Here is a 23028-nt window from a genome sequence, read left to right as displayed (position 1 = left end):
TATATACACACACATATATATCAATGGATGTTTGGACGTGAACAAAAGCACCACTTAATTTGTAATGGTCTCCTCAGAATTTTATTTCAGCTACCTTTGCCTGGATTTAATTCCATTGCATTTAAGTCAGCTACACTAGTAATTTATTTCAGTCTTTTCATATGTTTTGACACTACTTCTCTTGTGCCTAGAGGTTTTGATGGTTATTGATAGTTCCTATCCTGCAATTATTACTATTACTTATTATTCCTCTAAAATATTTACAATAGGAAATGCTATAACAAAAAATTATAAGAAAATAGGGCTAGAAGAAATCTCAAGAGATTGTTTCATGCAACCCCTATGCTAAGGCAAGATCATCTAACCTAGTATGATTCCTGTTTTTTTTCTAACACATCCACAAACACATCCAGGGCTGAAGAATGTGTGCTCTCCCTAGAGATGTATTCCATTGCTTCATTGCCCTCATACTCCCAGAATTTTTCCTAACAACAAAATTGAATCTTCCATGCTAACTATCGGGTACCAGAGAGGCAAATGCTGACTTTTAAGTGGCAGATGTAATAGTTTCAGGGAAAACCTACAGAGGAACTATGAAAGAAAGTAATGCAGTTTTTACTGTATCTCAGCATTTGTGAAATGACTTTTATATACTTTTTATAATGGGAGAAAAATCCTGAAAACCTTCATGAAGATTAGTTTTTCTGAAGTTTATGTTATCACTGATAACATTTAGCGATGAGGTTGGAATAATCTCAGTAAGTCGTGTCACACAAGGAAATTAAAAAGCATCTCCCAAGCTTTTTTATATAAGAACCATCATCTGTTTTATTCCTGCAGGATTTTCAATAGTTATTGTTATTACAGATGAGACCTTGATACTCCTAATAACACCAAATGTTATTTTGGGCATCCATTCACATAATACTTTTATAAGAAAGAGCTATGCCAGATTACCAGTGGGATGTGATTTGATATGAGTTACTTATCAAGAACTGACATCAGTGTTTCTATTTTTATTGCTGAAAAATTTCTATACAAAGCTATAAAACATTCATGTCTAGCAAAAGGAAACAGATGAGGCATACCTTACACACAGATATGTAATGCAGTTACTGGAAAAGTGAAAAGCTGATATGTTAGCATTGCTAGTACACTGAACACTGAGTTGACCTGGATAAAAGGCATGCTAAAACTTGTTTAGGTCCACCCAATGTCAAACATGAACCAATACCATTGAAGGCTGGTAGACAGTGAGACTAGAGGTCTGCAGAGAGAACTTTAGCAAGTGTTGGGGGATGTGGACATGGGACTGGAAAAGGTCAAAGCATGGGAGATGACCAGAGAGGAGGGAAAAGGATGGAGGGAAAGCTGTTAGGAGTAATGTTAACAGCTCAGTGAGCCAAGCACATATTAGCCTAAGGTTCCTTGTAGAAGTGCCATAGGCATGAGCTCGTGGACACAGTTATAACACTACAAAGATTGCTTTATACCAAAAGGGGAGTCTTTCATTCCTATAGATATTTGTGTCCCCAAACCTCTGAAATAAAGCTTTAGCGCTGTTTGCATGCTATCTTTCCTACATACTGGAAATACATTAAAACCAAGGTGGCTGGACAATGGCTTGTAATGGAGCTCTCAGCTCACTACAAGCAGTTGTTGTCAATTAGCTGGCATCTCAACTCTTTTCCTGAAGAGGAAAGCAGAGCAAATTTTCTGTCCGTGTGAGGAAAACAATCTTTTAAAGGTAAAGCTTAAATTGCATACACAAAGAGCATGAAAGAAAAATTATTAGCTCTACTGTGGTCCAATTTTTGCTCCTTATTTGATCATCATTCTGATGATCAAATGATCATTAACCTTTTAAAAAAAAATGAAACTTTAACCAAAAGGATTTAAAGGGGTTTAGTTTGAATTTTACAGACATTGCCAAAGTGTAATCTGAAGTCTTACATTTTTGTTCCCATCTTCAGCATGCCAGAGCTTGAATCATAAAGCTAGCACTCAGCATCTTGGCTGTGGGTCAAGATCAACTGAAGTCACATGCACGATAAAGTGGTGAAGGTGACATTGCTTCTACCTGGCTCGAGAAAAAAAGTAGTGATCCCTGCAGCAACCTGTGAAGGACTTAAGCTCATATGTTTGTGGCAAAGACTCTCTGGTTCCAGTTTTCCACATCTAAATACTCTCTTTAAAATCCAAAGCATGAAAGTGCTAGACAAGACTGGATGTAAATTCATCGCTGACCTGGGACATACAGTGCTGTGGCCTCTGATCATATGATTGACAACTGGCAAGAGCCTGCATTGTTTCTCTGTTACCTAGTGAGTATATTTGCAAGGTATTAGGAGCATGACATGTGTTGGTACAGGGCAAGAGAGAAAAAGGATAAAAAACAAACAGCAATAAATACCCCCATCCAAAAGAGTGCTCCACGGTGACATTAAGCTGAAGAGAGGATCAAATGCAAACACCAATTTTTAATACCCCCCACTCTCATGGAGTAAGAGGGAGGTGGGTCTGAATACAGACTTCACAGTGTGCTCATCCCTTAATGAGCAGACCAAGCAACACCACCTTTTGGAATTTCAAATGCCGATTCTGTGGCTCCTAGGCCAGACTAGTCATAACAAGAGAATTAATCAACTGGGAGTATTCAGATCATGATCAAAGCAGTATATGAAGCCTTTGCGTGCCTCTGATGATGATGAAATGCTCTGATGAAATACTTGTAACTCCTCCAGGACTGGGAAAGAACTTCAACCCTCCAGCAACGCCGTTGCTACCAAACATCACCAAAGAAGAGATGCCCACGAGAGGCAGGCTATCCTCACCATCAACCACTGCCAGCCTTTCTTGCACTTTTCCCCAATCTCTTGGCATAGGCCACTGCTGGAAACAAGAAGCTGAAGCAGCCCTGCCACTTCTCTAATACCCGTCGTGACAGTTGGTTGCAATACGAAGAGGCAGAGTTGCTGACACACAAGAAAAATACTGAAAAATGTCTGTACCCATGTACCCTAACCTGCAGTGACTGACCCCACCAGGCTGCTCTGGGAGCCCTGAGGGTGCTGCTGGGGACTTCAGCGTCCTTCCCCACTCCCATTTCTGCAACCACTGCATGGCAGCCAAGGAGGGGACTTTGCTTGCACAGGTGGATGCATGAAGCACAACAGAATATTTACTACCCCAGGTATTTTTTCCCAAGACATTCCCTGGACTAATAGTTTGGTGCCTACAAAATGCTTAATTAACTGGAGCAAACTCCTACTTCTCTTTTAACTTTTAGTGTGTGAACAAATGTCATTAGGAGGCATTACAGGGTTCAGCTTGCCTTGTCCCCAGCACAGTGTGTCTCAGCACTGCTCAGACCTTTAAACCTCAGAGACACCTTCCCACCTGTGGCAAAGCTGGGATGGGTGAGACCTGTCCCTGCAGAGGTGGGTGACTGGAGTCACTTAGGGGCCACACAGGGCCTGGGGGAACAGGAATTAAACTGGATTTCCCAATGTGATATTAAGTCACTGCTATTTACCTATGTTTGAATCAGGAAATAAATATGAAAACACAAATTTTATTCAGATGTTTTATCTACAATATGATGTAAGTGTGTATGTAAACCTTATGTATGTATTCACTAAAAAGATCCCTTCTATCCTTCATTTAAGTAAAAATATTTCCAATCAATACAAAGCAGCACACTCTTCCACTTCTAGGCAAATATCTAATTATATACTGCTTTATTTCAAACTGCTCTATAAAGCATTTATTAATCTATTATCAAGTATTAGCAAAAGTACTGTTACAAAAATAAAGTTCAGTTGCTTAATTCTTTCTGGTTTATAATGCAAAACCCTCAAAACAATTCAAAGACAATAACTCTGAACAATAGCTCTGTGTGCTACATAAAAGTTGTAATGATAACTGTAGGCAAATTACTGTGTCTCTACAGCCACTCACACCTCTCACTACCTTGAAATTAAAAATTGATCCTGTCAAACAGGCATAAATTATACAAAATTTTAAATAGACTGATTTTCAAAGGGCAACATGATATGAAAAATATTTTCATGAGATACAGTTCACTTACCTGCTGAACTCCTTATATCAACAACTGAATATCAACAATCATATATTATATTAACGGAGTAGAAGTAATTCAAATAGCCCATGCCTTTCTGTTTCAATCTATACAGAAAATTTAAAAATTTACTATAGTGGTGCCCATTTGTGTATATAAACTTTTACGTCCATGTGTATGTTCAGCATCATGCACCACAAATGATACAAATATTCAAAAACATGAAAGGCTAGACAGCAGATGATTGAGTTACACATGCATATATATATATATATATGTATCCCTATCTGTTTGGAAATCTACATATATGCAATAAATGGCATGTTTGGTTGCTTAATTGTATAACTTGTGTATTTCTTGACCTCCTGACTAGCTGGTCTGCATTTAGCCCACGCCGCGGTTGTGGGTGCCTAGATGGATTGACATGAGTGTTACACAATACAATATTAAGACTTACAGACCAAAATCCCTCTAGAACCAGAGCTTAGTCTTCCTTGTCAGGAAGTACTGCATCATTCCAGGCCTCTGAATATCTTTGAACAGCTATTGTTAAAAAAAATAACTATGACACAGTAGTACAAGGGCATGTGTTCATGCCCAGTCCCAGTGCAGGTAGTGCACAATCTTGGCAGATTGAGACTCTGAAATGAGGGCTCCTCTGCTTCCAAATGACTGTGGCCCAAGTCTCAGCCTGATGAAAGAGTCATTTATCTGACCCAAACCCCACATCTGTACCTGGTTCCAGGCCTAAGAAACATACGAAAGGGAGATTTCTTCCACTGGAAAGTAAGAAATTCACCTTCCTCACGGTATATAGTGCTTCTTCCTTCCAACCTCGGAAGACTATTAAATACAAGAGCTTAAGGGAATTGTGAGCACTTCTAGAGGTGTTCGTTTTTCAACTGGGCTAGTTGTTAATTTTTCTTGCAATTAAAATGAATGGAGAGCTTTGCGTGGCAACACCTTTCACACCTAATGCTAGGGAGTCAGGTTGCATGGGTATTTGACTTCCAGCCCAGCACAGGGTGGCAAAAGTCTTAATCTCAACAAAAAGGAAGATTGATGTGGCTTTCCTGGAACACCTGCTGCTGAAGCCATTAGTGTTTGGGGCACTCTCCTGCCTACACTGAAGTTGGTGTGAACTGTCCTCTTGCCCTTCGCAGAAAGAGGATCAGGCCCTTACTAAGCAAGATTAATAGAAGTGAGCCTGCCATTGATTATATGCTGCTGTCCTCACCATGTCAGAGGGCAAGCCAAGGGGTGAATTACAACTAGCTGGGGACTCCAAAACATGAGAAGAAATCAAACCGACAGACACACACTGGAAATTAAAGCATGCTGTATCTGAGAGAAATCAATACAGAAAGCAGAAAGACTTATGTTTCCAGTTACTTGCAGCCTGCAACAGTCCAAATCCTGCAGAGCTGTTTCATTAAAATGTCTCTTTGCTTAGTCCAGATAAGGAAGTGTTGCCACTTATACCACTGACAACTATACTTGTGTAATGCTTATTCCAGAGTAAGTGTGGATTTGGCAGAGACCCCTGAGGAATAACAGCTCACATGAGGAGAGGGGAATACTGGTTTATTGGTTAAACCAATAAACATTGGTTTAAATTCTCAGTTTAGCACATAAGAAGAGAACTTCCCTCTATAGGCAAGAGCTACGTAAGAAGTGGGGGGTTTTTTTGTGCAGAGGTCAGAGAGTGAATTAGATGCTTCCCATATGCCAAACAACACTCTGAAGGACTGATTAGGTACTATTTTCAAGCAATTCCATTTGAGACTGTGTTTCATTACACTTCCCAGGATGTGGTAGTGCCATTCTTTCTTTAGGACTGAAACTTTTAACAGCTTGCACCTCAGCTGCCTTTGTGTCCATGAGCAGCAAAGGCAAGATGCTCCGCAAGGGAAAGGGAGCAGGATGCTGACCATAACAAAGTGGACCAGGCAGAGACCTCGCTGACAAGGGAGCAGTCCCACCACACCCAACCAAGGTGAGCAGAATAGGTTTGGTGACAGTAACCAGGTCAGACACAATCTAGTGATTGCCAGACAAGTCCATAGTGATGAGCAAGGTCTGAGGTAATGTCATGAAGTCAGTCCATGGGTCAGGGTGCAGGTCTGGATCAAGATAGATGGCCAGGCAGGGCATGCATGCAGCACAGCCCAGGCAGGATCCAAGGCAGCCTAAATGCAGCTCTCAAGCAAAGTTGGAGAGCCCCTACAGAGGCTTATTTCAGCTTCTTCTCAAACAGCCTTTTCTTCACATTTTCAAGGCCAGACAGCTGTTTATTGAACATGACCCTGAGCCCAGGCAGTCAAACCCATGGGAGAGGAGGACGTGCACTCAGTGTCCTGATGCTCTGTAGCCAACCCAGCACTTTCCATTTCTAGTGTGCTTTTCACAGGACACAGCAAAATCTCACAGTGACACCAAGCAAACCCTGCAGTTTTCCTGCAGGACTGCTCTTAGTGACGTGCTGAGACCTTCCAAGGTCTTTTGAGATGTTTAAGCCTGATTCTCATCTGTGGACTGTTAAACCAGTGGAATGGACAATTAGACTCTCTGGATTTTGTCCCAGCATGCCGAATACCCTCTAAATCCTTTGCCTTAATCTACAAAGATTGAGAGGCTCTGCAGACCTCAGAGGCCCAAAGTAATCCAGTTGCCTAAAACCAGCCAAGAGGAAACTGAGACAGTAGTAGTTGGGTGAAAATGTGGCTGCCTGTGTGATTGCACAGAATTCCAGTGGCCAGAAACCATCTCACTGCTGCATATTGCTTCCTTCATCTCTGTCTGCAAGTCACTAACCACTTGTAGTTGATGGGTTTGCCTCCATTATGAAGCATGTTGCTGCTTGTACAGAAGATGGAGTCTTCCTCATTATTCTGCATCTCTCCAAATGTGCTGCTTTTTCAACAGCCTTAGCTCTCCCAGTCTTTGGTTCTTGTTTTGAAAAGAGTGTTAGCCTCAACATTGCTGGGTGCAGACTGGAAACCCAAAATCGAGGTTAAAAACTAGGAGGCAAATCAAATCATTCAAGTATTATTATTTTTAAGCCAATCTCATAATTTTTAAGCCATCTCCTGTGCTTTCTGGATCTCAACAAGCCTAATGGGTTTAGCTAAATCTGTAAAGAATTTTGTCTTCTAATTGTGATTGAATTGTGCTCTAATGAGACAGAAAAGTCAACCTAGACCCTTGGACTACTACCCACTGCTAGTACTCCAAATAGATTTGCTGAGTTTTCATTTCCTCTGAAATAAAATATTATATGGCTTCATCAGTGCTCTGCTTGGAGATAGTACTGTAATGATCAGCTACATTCCACTTTAAACTGTCATTAATATTCCCCATATGTAATTAATGCCTCTAATTCTACACAGAGATATGATGACAAACAACCAGCTGTCTGTCGTTTTATTTCATTGTGGTTCTTGAACTCTTGGCTCAGGTTATGTGTTTCTGGAATGTCAAATAAGGAATTTACTTTTCCATCCATCAGTTTACACTCTGTGTGCAGTTTGATGGCATCTTGCTAATACAGCCTGGTTGCACTGTAATTCACCTTATAATCCATTGTATCAACACTGACTGTTCAATGTGCAACTTCCTAACAAGGTGGCTGGTGCTATTAGGCACTATATTGCCTTGGGAGAGTGGTATTTTAAAATGTGTGCCAGGCACCAAGGCTGTCTGGCTTGAAGCTCCCAACTGTCATAATTAGATATAACTTCCTTCACTAGAAAAAAGCAAAAGAAATACTCTGCTCAGGCAAAAAGGTGCTTTTCTGCTTCAGGACTGCCCTTCTGCAGTAGCGCATCCCACATTTCAAATCTGAGGTGTGCCCTTGAGGAATATGAAAAATTTGTGCTGCCTCCAGGCGTGCCTTATGTGTCAGTGGAGCATTGCTTTCTTCTCTTTTGAGCATTTTCAATGCATGGGTTGGATTCTGCTGATTATTTTACTGATTTCTTTGATGCCTCGGAAACAGCAGGAAGATGGACTGGCACAAGGTGGGCCTGGCTGTTGGCTGCAGGACAGGTTCAGGATGCTGGCCTTCTCCTCACCTGCCATTGAGTCCATGGACATCTGACCATAACTCATGTGTGCTCTGCTCTACCTGCAGATGCAGTGGAGATAATGGTACTTTTCCAGAGCCCTTTGGGATATCCTGGTAAAGGTGATATAATAAAAGACATGACAAGACAGCCAGATTATAAGATAGGCACTGTGTTGCTGGTGGTGCACTTTGGTGTTAGAGGTCTAGGCCTCCTTTGAATAAACCAGTGGTGAGTTCATAGGTATTGCTGCCAATTTTTGGTCCAAAATACACCACATGAAATTCACAGCATGTCAGCAGGTAAGACGACTAGAAGTTGGATGAAACAAGGCTCTAAAACAGTGGTAGATTTCAGCAGAGGTCCTTAAACAGGTAGATAGTAACTGCCTGTGAAGTGCTACTTGCAGGAGGCCAGTTGGTAACTCACAGGGAGCTCTTCTGGACCTAAAACCCCAAGAAAACGATGCATTTTGGCAAACGCCCTCTGCTGTCACTATCAACAAGGGATTTCTCTACATAGTCTACTGACTGCAATTTTCCAGGTCTTCTGTAATACATGTGAGGCCTTAATCACATTGTCTAACGGAATATTACAGGAAATGTTTCAGTCTGAAATGCAGAGTCTTTGTAAACCTGACTGAAAGCTGAAAACCATTGTCCAAAAAAATGTTGTTTTATTGTCTCAGACTCTCTCCAGTCCCTCAAGTGAATCTGTTCATGCAAGAAGCAGAAGGCACATGTAATGTTGCCCTCAGCTTGTACACAGGTGTAGGAATCTGCTCATGCAGTTTAGAGAGCCTGGGAATTTGCCTTGACCTTCTTCATAAAAAAAAAGTTTGGAAACTAGGAAAATCACCAAGGTCAGTGATACATAACTAGAAAATAGCCTGAACACCCAACCTGAGCTCCAGTGTTACCCTGATCCACCAGTGAGTGTTTGCAGTCATTCATCTATTAGGCAATTAGCTATGGTTGTTTAGATGTTGCCAGGAATGCAGGGGCAGCTTTTTACCAAAAAAGAAGATGACATAGTTCTGCTAACATCTGGCACTCAGGAGACTTTTTAGGAAATGATCTTTTTTTCTTGCAGAAAAGCCCACCACTTTTTGTAGTATTTTTCATCCTTTTTATGCTCACTAAGCAATGGTAAACCCACACATGCAGCTCTGTGGTATGACAGGAGAAGATCTCAGCCTGTAAAAAGTAGGAATTGGTAACGCAATGCTCTCCATGAGATAACATCCATCTGCACTTGGGATGGTAGGGCAGTCTTACCCATCTGCCATGAGAATGCACGTCTGGTAAGCGTCCGACAAGGTGGAGGCAGGTATTTGATGTGTCTGCAAAGTTCTACCAAAGGGAAAAATTTTATTGGAGCCAAATTAAAATCAAATGAAATAAAATAATTTCTCAGCTGAAAGCTAAGAATCTCTCCTGCTTTTGGTCTGCTGAACAGGATGTATAGATGTAACTATGCCACAGGCTGGGCAAGACGGGGTAGATAAAATATGTTACAAAGATGCTCTAGTTCTGCCTGCTTCACAGGGTCTGTAAGGCTGCCAATGTGATTCCTGCTTATAGAAATTAAGAAGTCTAAATCTGAAAGATCAGCTTTATTTCTTCTTTATTCACCACCCTCAGCAATGTTGGAAGACACTGCAGCCACACTTATTTTGGAGAAGATACTGAGCTGCAGCTGTAAAACTGACTGTTGTCCAGGGTAGTTGACACAGAATTGTGGATCTGCTGACATAATGCATCTGCTTTAATTTGTGGGTTTCATATCATGTTGGTCACGACATTTCCTGTATCTGACACAGCTGGAACTGGCCTGGTAATAATGTCAAAAGGAAAGGTGTTGCTTCTGCCACATCTGCAGCAGCGCTGCACATGCAGATGAAAAAAATTAAACATGGAGAATAAAAAATAAGAAAAAAACAAAAGGGATGTGCAGAGAAGAAATGACCAGAAGGCCTGCAGGCGCCGCAAATTCTGTGTGAAAAGCTGTCCGTTAGTGCCATCTCGTGGGCCCAGGGCCACCCCCGCGCCAAAGAGGCAAAGCTCTTTCCACCATGGTGCAACCCCACCTCATGCCGTCCTGGCCTGTACCGCAGTGACCTTCCATCAGAGGACAACGCGGAAGCTACAGCAGATATACAAGGTGTGATACCTTACCTGTGGTCACCTGAGCAAACAAGAACTGTGTGTTGGGGAGAAACACCAGCCCAGCACTCTCCTGAGACCCTCTGATCTTGTCTGCCATGTATGAACAGAAATCAGGCTGGAAAGTCAGCACACGAGATGAGCAAAGAGACTGCCCAAATGTCTAGCGTCTAGCTACACCTGTGCAAGAGCATTTCTGCCATCCTTTCAGAGGCATACTTCACTCTGAAAGGCCTATGTCCTCATTAAGTGCCTGAAGCACCATGAGGCACAGTATTAGTTACACGCAGGACTTCGGTATGGGATGCCTTGTTCAGACTGGGGTATCCTCTAAAGTGGGGTACTAAGTGTGGAAGCTGGGAAGAACCCAGCTTCCTTCCCCATCCCTAGGTCTTATCCCAGAGCCAAGATGCATCCTCTAAGTCAGAGGTGAATGTGTAATATAAGCAGATGGGTGGCAGGCAGAATGCTTTCTGACCAATTTAGCTGCTGGGGGCGGGGAGAAAAGAGACAGGAGAGAGACAAAGGCAAAGTCAGCAGTGTCAGCAATGGACCAGTTATCAAGAATTATGCAGTTGTATGTGATAAAGCTGCTTTCTTGGGAGCTGCCTTTCATGTTTCCCCTGGGTTCTTGGCACCATCACATCATGTGTCCAAACCTGTGGTGATGGCCGGGAGGAGATGCAACGCAGAGGCTGAGGGTGGGAGGACAGTGATGGAGGGTAAGTTGCGCAGGGGATTGCATTGGGAATCAAAATGCCTTCCAAGAACCTACTGCAGTTCTCTTTAGAGCCCCACATGTAGTCTTGACATTCCTACATGAAGTTACATGACAGGATCCTGCAAATACTGAGACTAGCAGGAGTCTGATTTCCTACATTCAGTCTTGTGGTATGGCTATGACTTTATCGTGATTGTAGATCTTAGGAATTGATATGATCTTGGGTTAAAGATTTGGAGAAACAATGAAACCACCACATCCCTTGGCGTGTTGTTTCAGTGGTTAAACACTCACTCAGTTAAGAACAACTACACCTTATTTCAGACCTCAGTAAGTCTAAGTCTGTGCTTCATATATTTGGTAATCTTGTGCTTCTGCTTATGATTTAAGCATAACCTAGTCTTTACTAGGTTACAGCATTGCTAACAGTCAATAATCTTTTCTGTATGTGAGCCCAATAACAGTGCATTGCACTGTTAAATATCCTTCTTTATAGCCACAGAACTACAGTAGAAGCTTCTAAAATCTCTCCAGGTACATTTGATTGGAAGGGCAAAAGGTGGGGCGGGGGGTCTGGGGGGGAGGGGGGCCAACACTACATTTTTTCAAATAAATATCTTTTCTAACACTGTCAGTCCCCATGGTTACTCCTGTGGCCGAAATATGCCTCTTCCTATCCACAGATATTATGAATCCCTCATTTCTTCTCTGCCTGAATTTCCTTCAGTTCTTCCTACCCCTTATGCTCTTCTCTTTCAGCTCTGTACTGTTCTCCCGGCTACAGCTATAACATCTCACTTGGTTACCAGTTTTATAGGAAACAAATGGTAATGTTTATACCTAAGTTAGCAAGGTAACACAGAATCTGAATAAGTATTTATTTCCTTAACAAGTAGATGAGGCTGAGGAAAGTGAATCTAAACATATCGATAAAGTAAGCATTATACACAAAGCAGACTCTTAACCCGCTCTGTTACCAGCCTTGTAAGTAGCATAAAGTCAGTGTGCAATGGGTGACAGATGTGGAGTAGCTAAACTGTGCAGTTTCTTGGCAAATTTATGTACATTAGGACATTTGAAAAGTTGTCTTTACATATGTGCTTGCATAGTGAAGACTTCCAACTGAAAGACCTCAGTCCTTTTTAAGAGTTGAACTCTCACTGTGTTCAGTGCTACAGCAGGATCCAGATTCAGTTCTGTAAGACCAGAAGCATTCTGGTATCCATTTTGTAGTAATATCTACATTTTACAGGACACTACACTAAAAATGAAATATTAATACCACAGTTATGACCTTCTCATTTTGGCAGATGTTTACTGACTTAAAATCTGGGTCTGTTTTTAGTGCTTTTTAACATGCTTCAGATTTCTAAGAGACACATCTCTCATCTTACTGAAGTGCTAACTCAAAACCTTGAATTTTGCTTGAGCAGAGTGTGTTGCATTGTGTCTATCACATAAAATTATATCCCTGTATAAGTAAGCAGGAGTTAGAGCAAGGGGCAACGATCAAACTCAGTGAATTTCATCAAACATATCAGGCCACAATTTATACCTCTCCATAGAAATTAATTTTGTCTTTATTAATATACAGGCCTGCCCTCACTTGAAGCCAAATGCAGAACTTGGAATTGAATGCGATTGAACGGAAGTATTTTGGCACAACAGCCAACTCATAGGATGGTAAAAGTTGATCAGGTAACAGAAGTATGAGAAGTATGATACCTTATGCCAGGTATCATCCTGGCATAAGAGGCTAGTAATCTCTTTTTAGCTAAATTTAGTCCTTCCCCATAAAGGGCGTGTAAAAGCATGAGCATTTCAGCTACATTTCCATATAGGAAAAGAGCTGGAGAAGTGAAATTGTATTTATATGTATAAAGTTATAACTCCAAAAGAGGTTAAAAATAACAAAGCTATATTTGTTAGGTGAGTACAGAACTGCTGGATAAAAGTGCAGCTTCTGATACTAGTGGGGGAAGAACTGTAAATAACTTCCTGAAAAAGCATAATCCTTCACTAACCCTCTCATGGTATGGTCACTTTCCCAATGAATCCACTGCCAACAGTGAAATGTGCACCTGGCAATGCTGATACCATATGTCGTGATCTGTGCTAAGATATGTTAATTTAAGTGATTAAGGATCAACAACTAGTCCAACAGGTGCACCTTCATGTGGACTCTATCGTTCAGCCAGGCATTCACTCAGAAAATGTCTCTTAACAAAGAACACTGATTAAAAAAGCAGACAGTAGCTTCATGCAGTTGGCAAATCTCTTCCGTTTCTAGTTCACATGCACCCAATTGATAAAGAGCGCATGCACTATGGTACAACAGCATCTAAATTCTGATTGGAAATGTTGGGAACATGCATAAGACATCCAGTGAATGTTGTCAGGATGGGATCTTTGATGTCCACTAACAGACAGAAGCCTTGATCCTGATCTTGGATATACCAGCTTGAATTTGAAGTAATTCCTCTGATTAACATAATGGAGAATAGAGCATGCCCTACAGCTGCTGGTTTTCTTCAATAGTCAATGACCGTTTATCATTAACTTCAAAAGGAACAAAACTAGGCCAACATGATTTTTAAAACCCTCCTCTTCATGTGTTTGTATGATATCTTAAAGGAAAAGCTATGTACAGAGAAGAGTTCCTGTGCTGGAAAGTATTACTAGCTAACAAAAGCCTATTTATGTGAAAGACATACCTAGCTGTTAGCATGCTGTAGTGCATAACCATTGTTATACATGTAATTATTGTAACTGATCCAGTCATCTGCACACTGATATTCTTGATTAGACTGAATGTATGGATGATAAACTGTTTCTTTTCCCAAGAAGTAAGATGGAGCAAGTCTCTGTAAAACAACAGCACTGAATTGGTATGTCAGCTTCCTTCGAATTTTAATGATTTCTCCTGTTCTTCCGTAATTCCTCAGTGCTCTGGCCATTTTCTGATATGTCATGATCTTGCGGTTTCCCTTTCTTTCTCCCCACAGCTCAGCAAGTTTCTCCTTGTTTTTGGAGACAAACTGGAAGACACCATTGGGCTTATCCACCCATTGGATGCAGTTTGCCATAGCTGGGTCATACAGAGATTCATGGAGGTACTCAAACAGTCGAAGTTTTTTTCTGCCTATTAAGAAATAAAGTAGAAAAGGTCAGAACAGTCAGAACAGAACTCATACTCGTTTTAAAAGATGAGCAGTTGTCTTTTTCCTGTAAAAGATCTTACAGATAAAAGCACAGGTAAACCTAATACCCCATCACAAATTAAAAGATCAGCATAAACCATTCAACAGAAGACCAGCAACAGCAAATGGGATGATAGTTCTGAAACATGTACAGCTCTGTGGTGACAGAAAGGGGTTTGGTCATTAGAGTTTCAAGAGCAGGTTACTTGGGGATCATGACAGATATCTGGTGACTTCACGGTGTGGTAGGTCTCAGAATGCACCTTCAGCAGTCTTCAGACACATGCTGTGCAGGTGCCTGGGCCAGGAACTCACTGCAGGAAATTACATCCTCAGACAGTGCAGGGAAGAGGTACTGGAGAGCCAATCTGAATGTTTTTGAATAAATGCTTTCCCTGCATAATCAAAACTCAGAGATTTTGAGATGACTTAATTTTGTCACGTTTGTTTCAGGAACGTTTTGGGGAGGCAAGGCAGTCTCTGATGTAAGAAGCAGTGAGTGGGTGAGTGGGAAGAGCAAGCTAGTTTTGAACAATACACCTCACTAGTCAATAAGAAGCTTGACCCTCTGGTGCACTGTAGTTTTCTAAAAACATGCAGAAATGTCAGCTTGCATTCCCATGCAGAAAAAAGCAAGCTCAGTACTGCAATATTTGTCAGTTAACTAAGGGCTTGTCCCCACAAGCTCAGCTCTCAAACTTAAGTTTACTAGTGAGGCTTATTTAGTTTCACTTAGGTCTTGTGGATCCCTCTCTCTGAAGTACTTCTAGTTCCCTTCACAAAGCCAAGGGTGACCAAGAAGCTGCTGTAAGGAGGAAGAATTGAAGATTATGAGATAAAGAGGAACATTTTGCAGAAAGGAGAGTCTATGCAGAAGAACGGCTTCCACTTTAACCAAAGTGGAAACAAGCAGCTGCACCTAAAGTTCATAAAGTGTTGTCTTGCATGGCTATTTTAAACTAGGAACGGGGAAAAGTGACAGTTGCTAAGGAACACTGAGGTCAAGCCAAGACATCTGTTAGGGATGACAGTAATTCTGCATCTGGTGGTAAGGAAAGAGGAGAGAAGTGACAGTCAGACTAGGAAGAAGAAGAGCCTGAAATCAGAGGTACTTTCCAAAAAATTAATAAAGTTTCATTATCTAAATAAAAATTGGCCTGTAACTAAAAGTATATATTCTATTAGAAATACATATAGTGTTACCAGATAAGAAGCTTAAAACCAAACCAGTGAAGGACACTGCCTGGTCACGGTAAACACTTCTTAGAAGATTACCTCCTTAGGTCCATTCCAACCTGAATTATCCTATAAACCTATGAACCTATGGTAGATCAGGGGAAAATCTGCAGACTGCTGCTGACTGAGTCTCTGCTCTAAACAATAGTGCAGCCATGTCTGCAGCAGCATCCGATTTCATGCTGTCTATCCTCTTAGTTCAGCTGTCATTTCTACCCAAGCTTTTCTTTCTAGACACATTGACTCTAGCTGATGTCTTGGGTTGATAGAGCTTACTGGCTCCTATGTGTTAATGCGGCTATGTTTCTAGAGCCCAGCTGTTATCTCCAGAGTGCTACACAATGTGGACGTACCAGTTCGAGCTGGGGTTAGTTCACAGATATTAGTACTGCACCTCATTGCATGAGCTAATGGTGTTCATTACCAGGCCCTAAACATCAGCCTAAGCTAGCAGGCTAGCATCTGCAGGTCTCTTGTGTGTCCCATGGAGACAGGCAGGTTCCTCCAGAAGATGTTTCAGAGCATCTGCATTAGATTTCTGTGCTGAATTGTCCCAAAGCAGCTTAATTCTCTCTAGGTGCACCTAATTCAGATGCATTTCCAATGTACCTCTCTCGATTGTCTCCACTCACCAAGCTTAAGTTCAGATCATGGAATGGTCTTGATGTGCATGAACTGGACTCCCTTCAGAGGAAACCTACGTCAAAGGCACTTTCCAGAAGCATATCTAAGTCACTGCATCTTTCAGAACTCACAGTCAGCCTAGAGATTGCCCTAAATAAAACCTTGTGAAACACTTCAGACACAGACTTTGGGTCCTCAGTACTGTTAGTTTCATCTACAGATCTGTTCCCAAAGGGCCACACCACTTGCTAGGGTGCAGAAAGCCTCTCATGTTTTAAAAAAAAGCCAAGAGGACGAACTTTATTTAGGTATAGTGGAAATAGTCCCCCAAATCACAGTTTCTGGCAGTAACATCACCATGGACACAAAGAAACCCATAAGAGGAAACAAAAAACCCCATAAGAATAGTCTGTCATTCTGAAAATTTATGCCATATGGCCTTTGGGAAAAGAAGATTGGTAATAATGTAAAAGAAATATGAAATAGGAAATTAAGTTTAACAGAGCAGTAACAACTGATGGTGAATTCAGATACTTACATGTAAAATTCCCCAGTGCTACACTGGGTAAGACTTAGAAAAGCAACATTTCTGGATTGAAAGGTTTTCATTTGCAATGGTGAATTTCAAGTATTAGAAGTACAGAACTTAAAAGGAGAGGTTACTCTTCCCATTGTCCCAAGGAATTTGTGGCGGTAGTAGTGGTAGAAGCTATTAAGCAACAGAAACCGCAGTGTTCAGCATCAATGGGGAGAGATGATACCAAAAACTGACACCATGTGGTTCAAGTTGAGAGAAGGGGATTTCAAAAAGCAACAAAACCAGGAAGCTACTCAAAAGACCCCACAGTCAACAACCCAGAGCGGAAGCTGTGTAAATCTCATCTAGCAGAGTCAGAGAAGGATGCTGAGTCCCAAACAAAAACAAAAAAACCCCAAAGAATGAATGTGATTTAAAAAAAGGTACTGTAACAACCAGTGCCACCCGACCTATTCTTTGCAAAATAGATATCCACTCAAGTAAAGCCAGCCAAAAGAAACACAAAAATAGATATAAAAATGCACACTGGAAGTGACAAAAGCTAAGAGGTGATGTGAAAAGTAAACAAGGAAAGGCATAAAATCAGGTGCAAAAACATTCATGTATGTGAAAAAACCTTCAAGAAAACCATCCCTTGCTGAAAGACATAAAAAAAGTCATTAAAGTGGATAAAGGTGTTATTGATAGCTAGATTTACTTCTCTGCATCAGAATTCATGCCAGACGATTTGGAGTGAAACACGTCTCTGCTTTGTTTTTCCATGTACTAAAAAAGACGACAGAATAAGATAATAGATTTATCTTACCTTATGAGATTTAGCAGTTAGGAATTGAACACTAGCAGTTTTATTCTAGTTACTACTAAGTGTTAACTCATTTTTTTCCTGTTAAAGGTGAAAAAGTTAAGAAAAAGAGAAAGCATGATTTGCCAAGAGATTTTTTTAAAGTAACATAATGTACATATCAAGATATGCTCTTTCTACACACCTTTCCCTGCTTTTGGCTGGGCAGCAGCAGCATGCATCACTTGGCTTTCTGGAGTATTCTGCAGTGTATGGTAGACAGTCTCATCTGCATAAAAATCTGCTGCACTGTTCTTCAAGAATTAAGACAATGAAGAGTTATTAATAGAGTACCTTCTCTGAGGAAAAAGAAACTGGTAGTAATTAGTTGCCTGAAGCCTTCAGAAAGCAACCTGTCATCACCTCACGCATGGAAGACTTCTCAGCCACGAAGGCATGCAGTGTACCGTACCAGTAACAAGCAGCACCAGTTTATGCCCAGTAGGAAGGACTGCCCACCAGGGGAGAAATTAAGAGGGAAAACACAGTAATTTCCTCACTCTGGACCTTCAATCCTTCTGCTAGAAGCAGAGGAGGAAGAGTGGACTTAGTTTCCAGGATTAGCAAAAGACAAGGGCCACCTGGACAGTGGTCTCTACAGATTCTGTAGTTCCTGTGTCACATCGTCACTAATCTGCTGGTTGAAAATGGGCTTTTGTGGAGCCTTAAGTAGACTGAAATTATCTCCCCTGTAATATTCATTTTCCATCATTTTCCATCACTCTTGGGGGCCACACTCCCACTGTTCTTAAGAATTAATATGGACTCTGCGGGCTGAAGCTGAGCTCAGAGTCCAGATAATGCTGGTCTTTCCAGCACTTTTAAAGCAAACTGCTGGAGAAGAAATTAAAGGCCTGGTACTTTCTCACAGCAGCAGAAGCTATGCAGAGGCTGGAAGCTGATGTTCCCTGCCTGTTCCTGGGTAACAGAGAGAAGTCCTTTTCCGTGCTGTACTAGTAGATTTGTTTTTTAGTGGTCATGTTACATGATGAACCATGGAGGACCATGAGGCAAACAGCTAAGATGAATCCTAAAAAAGGACTATTAAACATGTTTTGCAAATATTTCCCGAGGCAGTTTCATTTGAATCATGCCTGGCCAGAATGAGTTTCTGTTAGAATTAGCAGAATGATTCATATTAGAAATCACAAACGGGCAGCCAATTTTCCATTTATGTCTGACTCTTATCAGTCATCAATTCACGTACAATCACATTTCTCCAGCTGTACCCTGGGTCCTCTGTAGATGGTGCTGCAGAGTAGCCGGGACTTGCACGGAGGTGGTGGTGGTGGTTGATCACAGTCAGGCAATTTTTGTAACCTGAGAATTAGGAAGATGGAGCAAAAACTGGGTGAGTAAAAGGGAGAGAAGAGAAACAGCAAACAACTTAATACGCTACGGGGTCTGTCAAAAAGCATGTATCCTGTGGCTGCCTTCTAGATAATAAACTCTTCAGAGCCAAGATGTTTCGTATCAGCAGGTTATCCAACATAATCTGTACTGTTACTGCTAATCACACCCTTAGACTGGTTTTGTTTGCCTTCATGATGAAAAGAAATACTTGTTAATATAAAATGTCAGATATTTCACAGTATTATGAAATAATTTGGTTAATAGAAAAAGGACGGCCAAACAAATCACCAAACATAAGGAATGGGATAATTACAGACTACTGTAATACACCTATTAGAAAGGAAAAGAGAATGCCACTCAGTTCTTCTGCAGGCCATTAGTGCAATGCAAGGAAGAGTCTCCAATCGTGAATGAAGTGAAGGAGCATCAGAGCATCTGCAGCGCTTGAAAAAATGACACAGAAGGAACCCAAGACATTAGGATGTTTAAAAGCAGCAGAGGAGAACGCTGGACTGCGGCACTTGGGGTAACTTACGCACTGCAGGGGGCCGGAAGAAGATTTTGGAAGGTGCATCTATTGCAAGTGGAAGTGTGGGGGCAGCTGTGGGACATACTAAACACTGAGTTGCAAGTGTTTAAAACCTCTCTCCGTTGGCCATAACAACAGATACAGGCAAGAACATTGCACGAAATTATATATAGACCTTCTGCACGTGTAAATTACCAATGCAGCAGAGCCAAGAATTTACTAACAACAGCTAAAGATATGGTCCAGTTGGTCTTATTTGCATTTCAGTATATAATAGATAGTATGTAAATAAACTTCCTTGTATGAAATGCATTCTGCACAGAAGACAGTAGATATTTTGTTCTGGACTTAGACGGTTTGTGATACAGCCTCCTATTTTCTTTTCCTACTATTTATATTTGCAGTGCAAAAACACCAAACATTTTAAATGTGTATTAATAATATAGTAATTTATATAGTCATTTAATTGCCAACACCTTGCCTGAACTGGAACAATTTACAGCTTGCTTGTATTTTAAGTTTTGTAAAGTAGAAAACTCTTGAAACCAAGAAAAACACTTTTCTATTAATTATTCAGACTGAAACTATCATTTCTGCACAAAAATATTTCAAGTTTATACTTTAATGTAAAAAAAGCAATTGTGGAAATTAATTTCACCTGTTGGATTCTTGGTCTTTTAATTTCTTTTGTGTTTTTTTTTTTCCCCCACTGGAATTCATTGTTGTATTAGTTTATTCACAGCATAACAGAAGGGCATTTTTCAATTAAAGCATCAAAACTTGAAAATGGCTGTTGCACTATGGTCATACATCCTCTGATTATAGGAAATCTGATCTCAGTACACCTAATGTTGAGTACTAGGCTAGTACTGGCAGAAGGTAGAGGTTTCCCTATGCTGTGACATGGAAGATGCATGCCCCACTGGGCAGTGCATATTATTCCCCCTTTCATTCTCCCAATGTAACCTTCTGCTGTCCGTTAATCCACCTCTGGGAAATTACTCTCCCACCTACATGTCTTCAGATGTACTTTCCTTAAAAATACGGAATGGTAAGTGAAATGGAATAATGGTCTTTTTTACCTGGTAAATACTGCATTTCTCCGTCAGAGTGCTGCTGCAGTACTTCTAGCGCATCTTCGAAAGCCTGGCCCAGTACGTCTTGGTCAGGAAAACTCTGCAAGAACATTTTTCTGTCAGGAGCCAGGAAAGACCAGGCTGGTTCTTTCAACATTGTCAGTCGGAAAATCCCAAATAAATACAGTGTTTATATAGAATATAGATCCTCCTGGAATATGTATTTTGAAGGCACTGAGGCATTACCATAATCGTTTACTATTATGAGAAAGTTCTCACTCCTTTGAGGAGTCTCTTTGAGGTCAGTGGGACAACTCACACGGGTAACATTACTAACTCGTGCAAATGTTTCAAGGTTCATTTCCTTAATTTGCAGCAGAAGTTTACATAAAGGGTGTTACTGCTATTGGAGTGTTTTATAGTATGTAATACAGAGGTATGTATCACTTGTGTAACATGATTTATGAAGCCAAAGTTACCATTCAATAACATTGAAATGTCAAAAATTATAATGCACAAGTTATGAAGTAGTTATGCAGAGAAAATGCTATACTCTGCCCGTATAGGAAACCAAGTGTGGATTTCCAGAAAACTGTTTATTGTCATTTTAGAGCAACTTGTTCTAAAAAGCTAAAATTTTTCCCCAGAATCTGAGTTTGCCTAAGAGTTTTCTGTAGCAGATTCGATACGCTCAATGATGAAAGAGAAAAAAGCCATTGTAGACTCACCATTCTTTAGATATCAAAACTTGAATCCTGTTTAAAATAAACAGTATTTTAAATTGTATATTTCAAAATAAATGATAATTCACTCAGTATAAATAAAATCAACAAAATGAAATATCTCCACATTATTTCCAGTGATGCAATAAAATATATTTAATAATACAGATAAAAGCAATTTAGGATTGGGAAGTGGTACTTTAATGAAATTGCATAATTGCAACATTGTATTTTGGGGGCTTTTAATTGATACCATTGCTTGTTACTAAAGTTTCCAGTTTCATTAATACTGTAACTTTTAGATTACTATCCACATCTTTGTAAACACATTTTTAAAGACATTATGAAGTGAAAATGTGTTATTGCTGACAGTTGGTCTTAGTTAGCACAACTACTAATTTTCCAAAGAAAGTACTGACCTGAACAAATGAAAGTGTTTAAGTCCTTTTCGTTCTCAGACATAGTTGAAAGTTTTTTTCCATAATAAGGATTAGCATATGACTGTACATTAATATACATAAACTCTCAGACTAATTGTGAGTTCCAGAAGCAAATTTGATTGTTTAATAAACATTGAAAATAGATACATTTTCAGTCAGTTTAATATGGACTATACTTCATATACAACATTACTCAGAAACAATTCCTTAGTACCTCTTTTTTATTTGTTACAGCTTTGTTTGTTAGATTATAATGATCAGTGTTTTTTTTCCTGTTCTTATTTACATTATTATTTCAAAATTGTAACAACAACAATAATAATAGTAATACTACTACTACTAATAATAATAATGTATAATCAGCATTTTACTCATTAAAGGTTTTATTATAATCTATTGAAAATACTGGAAATCTTGTCAATTATTTCAGCAGATGCAAAACTGGTGTCTGTGTGATGTTTTAAAATGCAAAGAAGAGACAAGATACATAAATATAAATATAAATGAGAAAGAATTTTATCCAAGACTCACCACCCCAGATAAGTATGTTCTAAAGTACTGACAAAATTTGTAGAAGTTTTTTTAAATCTTGACCAAGCATAGATGCCTAAAACCTGGTGATTCAGTAAACTGACCTCACTGAATTAGATTTTTCTATTTGACTTCAGTGCAGCAAGTATTTCAATAAACTGACTTAATTTCATTCTAAAACCAGACTGGGCCACATTAATCCTTTAGCTGCAATGGTGGCCACAGATTCTTGGGGTATAGAGCTGTAGAAGTTAAAGACATAAATCTCTTTTGTAACGATCCTCACACAGCGTTCCCCTAATTTTAAGTTATTCACATCTCTTAAATTGCTTTTGTCTAACTCAGACTCCAAACTGATACTTGGTAACCTTGGCAGAACATCTGCAGTCACTGTTGATGCCTTTCAAAGCAAGTACAAGTATCGGCAAGGTAGTGTTGAATGGTCATACCATTTGCACAGCTGAATTCATACCAAAAAAAAAAAAGTCACACCTTAAGCAAGTTTAAAAAAAAAGTCTGAACACTTACCTAGAATTTCAATTCCACGCGCAACACAAAAATCTGTCTGGTTTCATAAATAAATGAAAGACTGAGTTCCCACAGCAATGGGCTGGCAAAGGGGCTGCATTAAATAGCTGATTTTAGGGAAGTGTTTTGGGTAGGGATTTTTTTGAGAGTAAAGGTATAATACACTGCTAGCACAGCCCTTCATTCTGCATGAAAGAAGGGTGATTTATAGTATAAAATAAAATTAAATGTTTTAAGTATTGTCCAAGACATGCAGATTTGAGGCACTGGGAGAGATTCCTTTTGACTATGGCACATCCTAACAAATCTGTCACCAGTATGTATATCTAGGGCAAAAACCTACATCCCTTGTCTGTCCCATATACACTACAGTGGACAT

The 23028-nt window shown here is 40.1% G+C and overlaps 1 protein-coding gene across 2 annotated transcripts; it reads right to left on the bottom strand.

Annotated features, from left to right (window-relative positions):
- Positions 1–11878: 11878 nt before the first annotated feature.
- SPIC (Spi-C transcription factor) lies at positions 11879–22725 on the bottom strand. Of its 2 annotated transcripts, XM_075082820.1 has the most exons (6): positions 22650–22725; positions 21157–21183; positions 20435–20528; positions 18678–18790; positions 17616–17724; positions 11879–14173 (listed from the first exon to the last, which is right to left on the bottom strand). In XM_075082820.1, exons 2-6 carry the CDS (start codon positions 21157–21159, stop codon positions 13746–13748), a joined length of 747 nt encoding a protein of 248 aa, XP_074938921.1. In that variant the 5' UTR covers positions 21160–21183; positions 22650–22725; the 3' UTR covers positions 11879–13745. The 2 variants fall into 2 exon arrangements, with proteins under 2 accessions (XP_074938921.1, XP_074938083.1); XM_075081982.1 differs by lacking the exons at positions 21157–21183; positions 22650–22725 and having other exon boundaries at positions 11903–14173; positions 20435–20585.
- Positions 22726–23028: the final 303 nt, after the last annotated feature.

Source organism: Phalacrocorax aristotelis, chromosome 1 (genome assembly GCF_949628215.1).
Source record: "Phalacrocorax aristotelis chromosome 1, bGulAri2.1, whole genome shotgun sequence".
Classification (NCBI taxonomy): domain Eukaryota; kingdom Metazoa; phylum Chordata; class Aves; order Suliformes; family Phalacrocoracidae; genus Phalacrocorax; species Phalacrocorax aristotelis.
The sequence above is the reverse complement of the archived record's forward strand: the minus strand, read 5'-3'. Positions and strand labels throughout refer to the sequence as shown.